Below are 14397 nucleotides of genomic sequence, written 5' to 3' on the forward strand. Positions count from 1 at the left end.
CACACATATACACACACTAGCAAACAAATTTGCTAAACTAATATGTTCAGACTCAAGAAGGTGTAAAACGTCGAGATTTGTCAATATCCCGATTTCGATTTTTTAGCACGATCACAATTCTTTCTCTATAGGCCTACTTCGCAAAAGAGAAGTTAAAAATAACAATAAGCAATTATGGAAAGTTGTTGAATAAAGCATACAAGCATGCAATACAAATGCACGAGTAGGCCTGCGTATTTGCATAACAAGAAAATATGATTTTTTTTTTTAAATCCTCAGAGGAAAAAAAAATCTTAGGGCGCTGGGCATTTCGTGCCCTTCTCCAAAACGAGGCTTCGGGAAACCCCACAAGAACGATAATAACATAAAGCCTCGGCAAGAGAAATAAAAAACTAGAACTGGGCAGCGATATGAAAATGCATTTTCACAAATAAATCACTGTCATGGAAACAGGCAAATTGCAATGCGGAATCATTCCTTATGCATTCATCTGGAGGGGGCTGAATCGATATGGGTAGCACAAAATAGTTGGGTGGGTTTTTTTTTAAGGAAAACTTGTAGAGGGAAAAGCTGCGTGTTTGGGTTAAGATTACAGGGAGGACTTAATGTACACGGTGTAGATAATGGTGGGGGGGGGGGGGACTGTGGGGGGAATGTACACGTTTGGGTTGTACTGAGGGACAAGTGGAAATCATGTACACGTGTACACAAGTAAAGAATGTAGATGTGATTGAGATGAGTTATGTAGATGTACACAAGTACACAATTGGAAATGTAGGTTCGTGCAATAAAACCTTAAAGTAAGAAGTGTACACGTGTGAGAATAGACGCGTACACGGCTAAGTGTTGTAGCCTTAAGTGATGGTAAGATATGTGTACATGTACATATTTCTGTGTACGCATATTTGGGGTAGGCACTGTACGCATATTTAAAGTATGCAGTGTACATATGTTTGAATTAGGAATTGTAGGCTAAAATTGAGGCAATGTACATATATTTGAAGTAGGCTGTGTTCACATATTTCGTGTACAAATATTTAAAAGGGGTACACTTTGTTGTCGTCTACTGACGTGCAAGTACTCTAAACGCACAACTCATGTACATAAATCTTCATGTACACAAAATGGCAGGCGACAGGGGGGGGGTTAACATGCAATAAGTGTGTACTTATAAGCAATGACTGTAGACGTGTGCGAGTTGATTGTGTACTCACGAGAAATCCTTGTACACAAGTAACAAGTGTGTACTCACAAATTACGATAGTACGCAAAGTACACAAAGCGGACTAAATCAAGTACACAAAGCGGACTAAACCAAGTACACAAAGCGTACTAAACCAAGTACAAAAAGCGTACTAAACCAAGTACACAAAGCGGACTAAACCAAGTACACAAAGCGGATTAAACTATGTACACAAAGCGGACTAAACCAAGTACACAAACAGCGCGTGTAATTGAAGCCATTATCTACTCACGCTAACCTCTCAGGATTTAACATAATCCTCCCCCTCCCCCACCCCCACCTCTCTGTTAACGTCACCTATCTTTCAATTTAAATCCCAAGATCCACAAACCTAATTTCTTGTTCGAAATTTAAAATCCAGAACGGACGATAGCGATCTTTCAATTTATCTACGATACCGGTTGTTTATGTAATCAAAGCAGATTCGATACCGGTTATTTGAATAATAAACTCAGCATCGATACCGTTTTTATGCGGGGTTTTTTATCCTTGTTCCTAACATTACGCATATGAACTACATTCCTGGTTTTATTTTTTTACTTTGAAAAAATTTAATTGGGCGAATTTTCGGTCGCTTCTTCTCTCAAAATGGCCTCGGGCAATTAGACTTGGAATAATCGATTGCTAATAAGAGTAGTCGTACTTGGTGAAATCACAAGCCGACTAATATTAGCAATTGTTTATCGCGTTAGTTTTTATAGCTGTATATAAAATGTTACAAGAAAATGTTGCGCTATGACTGTAGTAGACTTTGCAAAAATGGTGTGTGTTTTTATTAAATATTTAAAATGTGATCAATAAAAGAGTTGCAAGGATTTGTGAAATTTGCGAGAAGTTGGTGGGGTGGTGCAATGAATAACTCCGGACAAACTACTCAAGGGAGATAAGTATCATAGATACCAAGAACTTAGTGTACTAAGATCTTAGTTCACTAAGTTCGTAGGACACTAAGTTTTTAGTACAGTAAGTTATTTAGACACTAAGTTCTTTGGACACTTAGTTATTAGGAGACTGGGGTCGGCGTGAACGAGTCGGTAAAGCTCATGGTTGCTAAACCGAAAAGTCTTGAGTTCGAACCCTCGGGCAGATGAGACAGGCACTCTTCAAGGAGAGACAACTCCAAAATCAAACAACTGCTGCCTTGTAGTTTGTTTTTAGTTGGACAGAGGCTATGGAAGCAAACCCAAAAAGAAAAGCAGGCTGAAATCGGAGACAATGGCCTCAATGGCGCATAACCAGTTGACACGTATACTTAATTGTGCTGGAGGGGAATCCCTTCCAACACTAAAATTAAGAACGAAGAAGAAGAAAAAGAAGTTAGGACACGAAGTTATTAGGACACTAAGTTCTTAGTACTCTAAGGTAGGGGACACAGAGATCCTAGGACAAAACACATCAGTTACAATGTCTTAGACTGTATAAACTCAGTCTGTATAGGTGGGTGTATTAACACTTGGCTCCAAGCGAGACTGTGTGGACAGGGGACCAAGTCCATGACTGACTGGCCTCTTAGACTAAGTATACCAGATCAAATATCCAACCTTAACCACGTGTAAAATGTAAAACTATCCCAGTTAATATACCAATACCTTGGTTAAAATACCGTAATTAATATCCCAGATAAAAGATCCCAGATAAAATACAAAAGATAAAATATCCAAGATACCCGGTACAATATCCAAGTTAAAATATACTAAGATAAAAGATCCCAAATGTATATCTCAGATAAAATATCCCAGATAAAATATCCAAGATAAAATATCCCAGATAAAATATCCCAGATAAAAAATCTCGGATAAAATATCCCAGATAAAATATTCCATATAAAATATCCCAGATAAAATATCCCGGATAAAATATCCCGGATAAAATATCCCGGATAAAATATCCCAGATATAAAATCCTGATAGCAAGAGGCAATCTCTGGAGCCAAAAACAAAAGCTTGCGTGCCAACTATATTTTGTGTGCGCGCTGATATCTAAAAAACGACTTTTAAGCGGTATCTGTAGTTTTATCAAATGACTGCACGGATAAAGAGAACATTAGTCAAAACATATGTTCTGTTAACATACAACATATAGGCACGGCATCATGGCATGTGAGCACATTTTGGTGCCACATACACATACGTCAGTCATCGTTTTACGTCATGGTTGTTTCATATAAACATTCGTCAGTCGCAGCGTTTCTTTCAGACTTTTTTCTCCTGAGGGTGCACTTAAAATTTTCCTAGGGGTGGGGGCGGACAATGGTAAAAGTATTTTTTTTTCTGGCGGTAGAGTTTTTCGAAGAGATGCCTGAAAGAAACTCTGGTCAGTCATAGCTTACTGTATGGTGGATGCTGATATTTCTTCATGTCAAAACTGCGTCAAAAAAAAAAATTTAACAAAAAAAAAAAAAGCGCGCTCAACTCTTCATTTCTATTTTAGCTCTAAAAGTTTTAAAACTGATTCTTCAATGAAATTTTTTTTAAATACTTGTTTTATACCTGTATAAAATTTTGAAAACTTAATACTTTTTTTTTTTAATTTTATACCTGACGTGTTGGAAATCGTATTAAAAAATGAACAAGAGTCATTTTCATCTAGTGAATGCGTTAAAATTTGGCAATCTGGCAACAATACAAAAAACTGCCAAGTAAACCTTAAAGTGGTCTATTAGTTTACATTTAGATAAAACTTCAAAAAGCTCAAAAAGTGGGGTGGCTTTAATTTAAGCAAACCACATAAACAATTATCCTGTACTATGCAAGGATAATTTTATATTATTTAACACACCCGCATTAAGTCTTCGTTAATTAAGAAGATTTAATTTATCTTTATAGGCCTACCAGTCAAGAACAATAATATAATTAAAACTAATTACCTTTAAATACCATAAAACGCCTCATGCTTGGAATTCATCTCAATGTAACAAATACGAAACACACTCACTGTTCCTGGTCAACTTTTCAATCGAAGAAAAACACAAACATTTCTGCCCGGTTTGACGAGTAAAGAATAAGCCAAACAAAAAGTTGGACCATAAAAAAGTGGGGAGTAAGCATTTGTTGTCACTTACCGCGGCCACTGATTCCCTTTCCAGCCGGAGTTAACCGCGTTACGGGCCGGTCGATCGGACGCGGGCAGCGAGGAAATCAAAACTTACCCCACTCCTACCGGAGCTTGGAGAAATAGCCTCCCCCCCCCCTCCACCCACACACACTCGCGCCAACCGACAAAACGAGGAAACGTTTGCTAGCTAGATGCTCTTCCCCCCCCCCCCCCCCCTTACACTTGTTCTTCCATCTTCAATAAAATTGGCAGGGCGGGTGGGTCAAAGGGGGGCGGAGGGTACTTCGGACACTGATCACGCACATTTTCCCATTTGGGGAAGAAAAAAAATCCGCCCCCCCTTTCTCTCATGAAGACCAAAACTACAGCCTTTATCTACCGGCGTTCGATAATGTCCGTCCATAAATCGGACGTTCGGACCGTGGGGAGATGGTAAATAGCCGGATTCATCGTCCCGCGGATCATAGTTATGATAAATCTTTGCCGGCCGAAAATGCAGATCGGCCCCCTCGCGCGTGCATTTCTTACGGCCCTTGATGAAGGCTGGAATACGAGACGGGTGAGCTGTTAGGACCCGGGTCATTGGCCGGCTTAAAATAATGCTGAACTCGTCCTCCGTTTGCTGAGGCGAACATGAAACAAAGCTATAACAAAGTTGTAAGTAAACTTACAACAACACAAACGTAACAAAGTTATATTGATTTTTAAGTAAGTTAAATTTATAACCAAGCTATAACAAAGTTGTAAGTAAACTTAAAACAACAAAAATGTAACAAAGTTATATTGATTTTTAATGAAGTTAAAGTTATAACAAAGCCATAACATTGATTTTAACGAAGTTAGCAAAGTGATTGTAAAGTTATTATTAAACTGTAGCAAACATAACTAAGTTATTAAAAAAAGCTATAACATTTTTATAACAAAACTACAACTAAATTATCACAAAGCTACACACATTCCCAGCCTAACAAAATTCGATAATTATTTATCCCGTCATAATAAAGCAGTGTTCCTCTGTCAACACCAGACTGGTACGCTATTTGGCTGAGGTATTTCCCTTGCATGCTGTTATCTACTGCACCGACCTCTACACTATAATATTTAATAACAACGCTGAGGTTGTGCAGTACCACACGTATCCAGTAGACCTACCCGCACTAGAATTCTAGAATGTTTTATTGTAGAGAAATCGTAGGAGGTAGTTGACTTTATTTTGAAGACATTTTGAAAGTTATTTACGCCTAAAAAACCGGAAGACTTACTGAACAATTGTAATAGCTACACTGCTACCAGTGTCAAATATGTTAAGTGACCTTTCTATCCTGACGGTTCACGGGGGCAAGTGAATTAGAGTTCACTTGTTTCAATGACTAGTGCGGTCAGCACTATGCCCAGCCGCCTTTCCCTAACGTGAGCCAGGTATCCATTTCAGCTGGGTAGACTCAAGGGTGCTCTACTGACAGTCGTACTCTCGTTTATCAGACCACGCCGTACGCACTACCAAGTGAAACGAATGACCAAATCATCAAGTCATATAAATGACCACATCAAACATAGGACCAAGTCGAGCAAAAGACCAAATCATCAAGTCATTCAAATGACAAAGTCGAAAATACGACCAAATCATCAAGTAAAATAAATGACCAAGTCAAACGTAGAACCAAGTCGATCATACGACCAAATCATCAAGTCATATAAATGACCAAGTCGATCATACGACCAAATCATCAAGTCATATAAATGACCAAGTCAAACGTAGAACCAAGTCGATCATACGACCAAATCATCAAGTCATATAAATGACCAAGTCGATCATACGACCAAATCAAGTCAAATAAATGACCAAGTCAAACGTAGGACCAAGTCGATCATACGACCAAATCATCAAGTCATATCAATGACCAAGTCAATGTGCAGTCAAATGACCGACTCACACTGGAGCATGCGGACACTTGCTGCATTGGTCCAGCCTCTCTTAGCTTGATTAGCCATCGACCCAAGAACTGGTCTCGCGGAGGCCGACTGGGTGTGAACCGGCCGCTTGGAAATAGTCCACCGAATCCCAAAATGATGGACCATCACTTTCTTCCTATCCCAAAGGGTCAGTTTGCCACTATTGTCTGATGTCTAGATTTGTCTCCCTTCTATGTAGACGATGTGAATGTGGAGTTAACTGCCCTTGTCTGGATCTAATGCATTTTTACGTAGAGTGAGATAGACGGGCTAGCTGGGATGATGTAATATTGTTTTCTTTTAATTTAAACACAAAATTTTATTATTAACAATAGAAGTAATTACCCCTAGACACGCTATGCCTATTGTGACGTTTAAACAGTTAATTTTCATAATACAATCATTCATATTCTTTACTATATATATATATATATATATATATATATATATATATATATATATATATATATATATATATATATATATATATATATATATATATATATATATATATATATGAATACCAATATCTTTTATTTATAACCTAACCGTAAGATGAATGAAAAGAACTGTGTTGACATATTGAAATCACACAATTTTAGCCAAAATTTACCTCCTCCCAACTAAACTGTCGCCGCGCCGTCCCCTTCCCTTACACACACAAATGCGATGGTGCACACGACGTATATTACCATAATTTAATTTAAAATTAAAAGGGATTTTTTTTAAAGAGAATTTCACGTATACCGCACAGAGGCACAGCGACCCTTCCCGGCGCCCGGGGACAAACTTTCGATTTGCACCCCTCCCCCCTCAAACTTTTGATTTGCACCCCCCCCCCCCCCTTCACTTTCGATTTGCACCCCCCCCCTCAAACTTTCGATTTGCACCCCCCCCCCCACTCAAACTTTCGATTACTTTTTCCAACCCATATGTTCCTCCCCCCCCCCTGTCCCCCCCCCCCCACCCAATTCATTGCTACGCCTCTGAAACTGCAACGCTACTACCCATCCCATTGTTTAAACACTATCCCACATAGTCAGACCCCCAAACAGAGATATCTGTTACGTCGTTTATGGACGCCCGCAAATTATGTATAAGTGGGGGGTAGTGTCGGTCAGTCGTTTGATTATATTGTATTGTAGCCCGTATGATGCAGTAGGTGTAGTTTAGGCATAGCAGGGGGGTGATGAAGAAATTAAGAACATAAGACGGGGTTGGTTAGGGCACACTTTGACCGCCAACCGACATCAACACTGACAACCGGCAGGCATTGAAGGGAAAGCCACTATGGAAAGCGCATAAGAGGTCGACCAAGAAACGCTTGACGACCTAGAAGCTGAAACTACAAAGATGGGTTAGTCTGGAGTCATGTTGGGAAAATGGCACAGGACAGAGGACTATGGAGATCTTGGGTTGGCGGCCCATATACCAGCAGGAGTAACGGGCAGTGAAGATGATGATAGCTGGGGGATATGTTGTCCTGGGCCACATTATCAATTTGCATTGATTCATTCCTATTTCACCATCTCAGTTTTTAATTTTATAAATATTTCTATTTCATCTGAATAACATACCGAAAGTTAAGTGCGAAGCAATGGATTTAAAGGGGTATCTTTTGGTGGTTTTGATATAATTTAATGTTTAGTATGTACGAGCTGACCCGCGACGTAGTATACGCCGCCATCTAGTTGTTTTATTTTCTGCTTATCAGCAATTCATAATGTGTGACTTCAACACTACCCCCTCCCGCCCCCCCCCCCCCCCCTCCCCCCGCTATTTAGTTGTTGTTTTTCTACTTTTCAGGAATTCATAATTTGTGAATTCGACAGTACCAATGCTGCCACTGAAAATATTTGATTTAAAACACTAAAACCCTCCTTTCCCCCAACCCCCCCCCCCCTCCTCGTGAAAGCAGCCTCCTCTTAGTTACCTCCCCTAAGTTTAAAATCGTTTCAAACTAAATTATCTGCCCCTAATAGCCGTCACTAAACCCGTCTCTACCCTTGTAAACAGCGTGAACCACAGCTCACCAGACCATGTGGGTATGGGGGGGGGGGGGGGGGTAATAGAGATATGCCTAGAGAGGAAGAGAGGGGACTGCTAGGCGCGCTTACAGCTTGTTTTCTAGCGTCTCCCAGAAGAGAATTATATATATATATATATATATATATATATATATATATATATATATATATATATATATATAGATGGATAGATTCTACGCCCTAAAATAATGAAATAGAAAAATTAAATAGAAAGTGCTTATACTAAAATGTGTGCGTTGTTTATCCTATCCTAATCATCTAATGATTTACGAACTTTCGTAAACAAAACAAATTCAAATGTGATCATTGTAAATGCCCCGTTTTGCATAAGTTTCGCCCGCAGCACCCCCTACTACGCTACTGGGTTGAACAAAACTAACATTGCTTTCCATTGTCTCTCTTATTGCAGATAATTCTATTTTGAATGGTTGTGTGGGTGCAGTGATACAGCTGACTAACAAATTCTTTAATTTAAAATAATTTATTTTTAGCTGTCTCTGATTAAGCGAATAATCAGTGTTTCTTTCAGACATTTTTCTCAGGGGTGGTAGTGGGGCTTTAGAAATTTTGGGGGTGGTGGGTGGACACTGCAAAGTAGGTCTATATATTTTATATATTTTCCTATTTTTATTCGACACAAGACATGGGAGTTAACTTTAATATGATTTTTATTAGGCATAAATAAATATAATCTTAAATCGGTTTATATTAATTTATCATTCTGAGCTTAAGGACGAAAGTTCTCGAACAGTTCAACGGATGTTAAATTCACCCTACCTAATAAATCTTCCTAACGAAAGAGCTCAAGGTGTTTACATCAGATTCGACGGTTTCTCCTTCGATTGTTCATTAGCCATTAGGCCTATACATAGTAATACATACAGTCCAGCGTTTATCATTTTTAAACAAATATTGACTTGGAGGTTAACAACAAACTAAAGTAAGTACAGTTTATTTTACTTGAAATCTTATGAAAGAATTAATAGTGTTTAAATTTTAAATGTGTTGAATGAATACGTTAATAATACTAATCATACGTGTCGTTGAAAGGTGACTTTTTTAACTTTTTCTTTACTTTTTTACTTTTTTGTGAGAAAGTCTCACAAGTCAACAAGTTACATAACTTCAACTCAACAACTGGTGATATTTCATTATTTTAAGAAAGACTTCTGACCCATGTCCGCGTTCTCTGCAGTGATAATAATCTGGTCTGGAGTAACAGAGAATAGTCTCGAAATTATTCTAAAGGCCCATTAAATATTAAATAATAAATAGGCCTATTTTATTTTACGGTAATCTATCGTTTTGGGTACGTAAAATCGCCCGCGATTTGTAATGTGAAAAACAGGTGACTCCTTAAATTTTAATAATTATTTCACATTTTGAGGAGGATTTATGTTTTAAAAAATTCAAAAATGTTTCCTTGATTCATTTATGTACCTGTTTTTAAACAATTGAATTAAAACTTTTCCGTAATAAATGAAGACTAGCGATGTTTCCAACAGATGCAACCATGCTCATTTACTATAGCAGCCATCTTGTCTAAGTTTTATTTTTATAAGCTTTTAGCGCCAGATTCAGGGGGAAGCCACTCTATTTTACAAATGGCTGCTGTTTATATAGCAAATCTTGCTCTCAGACACTGCTGTTTAAAGTTAATTTCTGGCCTATATCGATATATTTAGCCATTGATTTAGGTTTATTATTCATTTATCTATAATATTTGACACAAACATATCACAATATACTTCTATTAAAGCCTTGACAATGAGGTAACGTTTTGGTACATAAATAGCCGTGGGCGATTTTACGTACCCAAAACGATAGATTACCTATTTTAATAATAATCAATTATTAATTATCATGTAGGGCCTATGATGCAACAATTTAATTTTTAAAAATATGACTTTTGTTACTTTTTGAAATTTAGAAAATATATTTTAATTTTAAGCTTAGGCCTAGTATTTACTTTAGTATTATTTACTATTTACTAGCCTAATTAAATCAAGATTCTTTTTTTTTAAAGAATTTCATAAAATTTAAATTCTTCATCATTTCATTATTTTCATTCAGAAACCTAACAATACTAAAATTGATATACAGTTGAGACTGAGTATATAGGCTAATTAACTTTATTTTTTATCCTAAATTTTCAGAACTGAAAATGTTGGCAAGCAAATTGGCTTGTGGTCACACTGTTTTGACATGCTTCAGTCGCCCAGCAGTCTTTCAAACTCCAAAAACAATGATCTTTCGAGTACAAATGTATGCCTCTGAAACAAGATCAGGCCTTGGCAGATATGCTAAAAGGAAAACTTTAAAAGAAACACTAATGGCACCAGCTTCAGAAACTCGTAAGGCAACCAATCTGTAGAAGGCTGTATTATTAGTTACTGCTTAATTTAACTATTGACTAGAGTATTTATTGACCTCCCATTCCAGTTATCCTACATTTTCAGTATTAGTTGTTGCCTTTATTAAATTCGTACTATTCTAATTTTTATGTGATAAATTGAAACTTTAATTTTTGTATATCCAAAAAGGAAGATTAAACTAATGTTTTTAATTTTCACTATAAATTTCATGTTAGTAAAGATTCTTTGTAAAGACTGGTTTGATTCTTTAGAATAATGTACACAAAACTTATGCTATGAAATCATCCTTGTTCAATGTTATGAAATGCTTTTACAGCATTCAACATTGGGAAAGGTGTGGTAGCAGGTGGTGCTGCTATTGGAATAGGAGCTCTTTGTTTCTATGGCCTCGGCCTGTCCAACTCACCTGGTGCTATTGAGAGGGCTGTGTAAGTGAAGAAGTTCTTCTCTCTTCAAACCATTGTTTGTTCACATTTAAGCTTGTTTTCTCCCCTCATCTAAGTACCAATTGTTTGATATTTTAATAGACATAAACTTCTTATTTTCACAAAATATTTCTTAAATCTACTTTTAACCCCTGATTACTGTAAGTTTTTATGTTTGTGAATTTTTTCCAGTGTTTGGCCAAAGCATGTGAGACAGAGGATCCGAGACACCTACATGTACCTGGGAGGAGGTCTGGCTGTAACAGCTGTTGCTGCAGTAGCTGCCAGTCGCAGTCCTGCTCTGATGAACTTCATGATGAACAACTCTCTTCTGGTAATGTCTGACTCCTAGCCTAAACAAATTATCTACACTTACAAAATACTTAATACTGAAGTACAGTAAAACCAATTAGAAAAACAAAACTGACAGAAATGTTAATTCTACATTTCTGTCAGATTCATAACAATTATTATTTAAACTGGAATTACCATCTTAATTCTAAAAAATACTGTGATGGCTGTGGAAAAAAATTGATTACCTTGATATAATAATGCCTTTTCTGCTAGTGTAGAAATACAACAATGTTACCATGTATATTAGTACAAAGCTGACAAATATTTCTTTTTTTCTTGATTCACAGTCCATTGGAGCTACCATAGCGGCAATGATAGGCACAGGAATGCTGTGCAGGTCGATTCCGTACAGGGAAGGGTTTGGTGCCAAACAGATGACATGGCTGCTACATGTTGGTGTAATGGGGGCTGTTGTGGCACCACTGACTTTACTTGGAGGTCCACTTCTAATGAGAGCTGCCTGGTACACTGCAGGCGTTGTTGGGGGTATGTCTGGCTTACCTAAGAGGTTATCTATAATCATTTGGATGTTAAGAAAATACGTGTTCAGTGCAATTGATAAGTTTCAAAGTGTTTGATTTGTTGATTTTTTTTAACAGTATATGTGTTTTTGAGAAACTGGCTGTAAAATAATCTATATAAAAGACCAGAACTCATTGTGTATAAGTGTTTTTAAGAAACTGGCTGTTTGAATCTTGTAAAATAATCTATATAAAAGACCAGAACTCAATTGTGTTGAATGAATCTGTGTAGCAGTTAGACAGACATTAACAATTTTTAAAAATTTTGTTCAGGTTTATCAGCTGTAGCCATGTGTGCTCCCAGTGATAAGTTTCTTAACATGGGAGGTTTACTCGGTGCTGGACTTGGTGTTGTTTTCGTTGCATCTCTTGGTAAGTTGGCGGTCAAGATTTATGTTTTTATCAGTTTGGTAACCACCCTTTTCAAATGTTGCATTTATTGAGATTTAATATTACTTTTTTTTAAAGTAGTTATATTGAAAATTGAAAAAAAAAAATTTTGTACTACTATTCATAAAATTTTATTATTTATTTTTGGTATAGATAAAATATTAAAATGACTAAGATTCTTGTTTTGTCGCAGAATTATAATTGTATTCCTACTGGGATTATGATTGTATTTTTATTGTTCTTGTTCAGGCTCCTCATTTTTCCCCCCAACAACGGCTCTTGGTGCTGGCTTGTATTCAATCAGTATTTATGGGGGTCTAGTGCTCTTCAGCTTGTTCCTATTGTATGACACACAAAGGGTTGTCAAAGCTGCTGAACAGCATCCACTCTATGCTGACCGCCCGTTTGATCCTGTCAATGCGTATGTTATTCTCAAATATTTGTTTTAATTTATAAAATTATTATATTATATACTGGTTATGTGATTTAAAAAAATCATGTTTTTTTTTTCCTTTACGGATACTTATTTTATTTACTCATTTATTCATTATTAGTTTTATTTCATGTTTTTTTTTTTTTTTTTTTTTAAATATCTTAACATTTTCAATATTTGTTTCCAGGAGCATTAGCATCTACATAGATACACTGAATATCTTCATTAGAATTGCCATGATGCTTGCCGGTGGAAATAACAGAAGGAAATAAATGTGTCGATAACTTTTTTTTATTGAAAGTGTATTTATTAAAGTTCTGACAATGAATTTCTGGGACAACTGTACAAGATTTGGATTACACGATTGTTTACCTTTTTGTTAGAAACTCTGTGGAATTGTTCAAAACAAGATTTAAAAAAAGATTGTCTATAAATAATTGTCTATAATTGTGTATATACTTTTCTAACAAGCATTCGATATTAATTGTTGAAGTGATTTATTATATGAACATGGCTGATAACAAGCAAAAGAAATGTTATCGCTGTTCTGTAGGAATCTTGATCCTGGTTATATCTCATCAATTTAAATAGAAATAAGTACCAAATTTAAAACTTAAATTATAAATAGAATTCTTATGTTTAAAAATTAATGCTGAATAATTTTAATCATAACAGCATAAAAACTTTTTCTATATTTTTTTTTTAGTTTAAACATTTGAGCTTAAGTTAGAAGTATTGATTGTTCCTCTTAATTTTGTAGGTTTTATTCAATAATTACCTGTAATCTTTGATAAACTATAAGATAAATGTTTTATAAATAAACTAATTTAAAAATACATGCTGGTGTCTTTTAAAAACACTATGGAAACAATTGAATAAAGCAACTGATCTCTATGCAAATGGTGGTTGTACTATGTTCCCCGTTGATAAAAAAAATTGCTCCTGGTGGTGAAAGAACATCAAAAGTACCCACTGAATACATCAATCATTCCACACAATAATCCTGTCTGAGACCATAGGACACAGTCTCACCAGTGACTCAATAAAGAGAAACTTCATAGACCAGCACAAATTCAGGTTGAGCATAGTTGTCATCCATTAATGACATCCACAAAAATTTTGGATTTTATACCTTCCCCGTCCCTTGTCCACTTCTGGAGTATCTTTCCCCACCAATTTATGGCGTCCTCAAAAAATAAAGTAGAAAACTTACTACCAGTTTTACCATTTCAATAATGTATTGTGTAAATATTAACTCGTGTGAATTTAATACAATTTTTACTTAGGCTCATCATAGGTAAAAATTGGTTAAAATCATGTAATGTTACCCTGTGTAGGGTATAAATACAGTTATTTATTTATATGTTAAGCACCGACATCTTAATTTTACTTTTTACTTGAAGGATGCAAGTTTTATTATATTGTTTTAAAATGTTAACACTTCTGTTGTTGAATTTCCACATGGACTTGAATTCCTTTCAACTTAAGCATCCACAAAAGTTAATTTTTTAGCCCCCCCCCCCCCCCCCTCCCCATGTGGATGACCCCATGTTTATTCCATCATGTTCCTGAGTTGAGCAGGTATTCAAGAGTTCAACCTT

The 14397-nt window shown here is 36.2% G+C and overlaps 1 protein-coding gene across 1 annotated transcript; it reads left to right on the forward strand.

The window, feature by feature from the left end:
- Nucleotides 1-9098: 9098 nt before the first annotated feature.
- Nucleotides 9099-13689, forward strand: LOC131950015 (growth hormone-inducible transmembrane protein). The gene is made up of 8 exons (XM_059312021.1): nt 9099-9238; nt 10455-10652; nt 10990-11101; nt 11291-11432; nt 11740-11938; nt 12247-12345; nt 12613-12784; nt 12984-13689. Exons 2-8 carry the CDS (start codon nt 10463-10465, stop codon nt 13066-13068), a joined length of 999 nt encoding a protein of 332 aa, XP_059168004.1. The 5' UTR covers nt 9099-9238; nt 10455-10462; the 3' UTR covers nt 13069-13689.
- The last annotated feature ends 708 nt before the right edge of the window (nt 13690-14397 follow it).

The sequence above is a fragment of the Physella acuta genome, unplaced genomic scaffold (genome assembly GCF_028476545.2).
Source record: "Physella acuta isolate Inbredline_101_S28 unplaced genomic scaffold, ASM2847654v3 ptg000727l, whole genome shotgun sequence".
NCBI classification, from domain to species: domain Eukaryota; kingdom Metazoa; phylum Mollusca; class Gastropoda; family Physidae; genus Physella; species Physella acuta.

Excerpts from the sequence above, each read along its gene's own strand:
- LOC131950015 (XM_059312021.1), top strand. The coding sequence starts at position 10,463 with ATGTTGGCAAGCAAATTGGCTTGTGGTCACACTGTTTTGACATGCTTC. Across the intron at positions 11,102-11,290 it reads GGTGCTATTGAGAGGGCTGT|TGTTTGGCCAAAGCATGTGA; the intron begins GTAAGTGAAGAA and ends AATTTTTTCCAG. Across the intron at positions 12,785-12,983 it reads CCGTTTGATCCTGTCAATGC|GAGCATTAGCATCTACATAG; the intron begins GTATGTTATTCT and ends ATTTGTTTCCAG.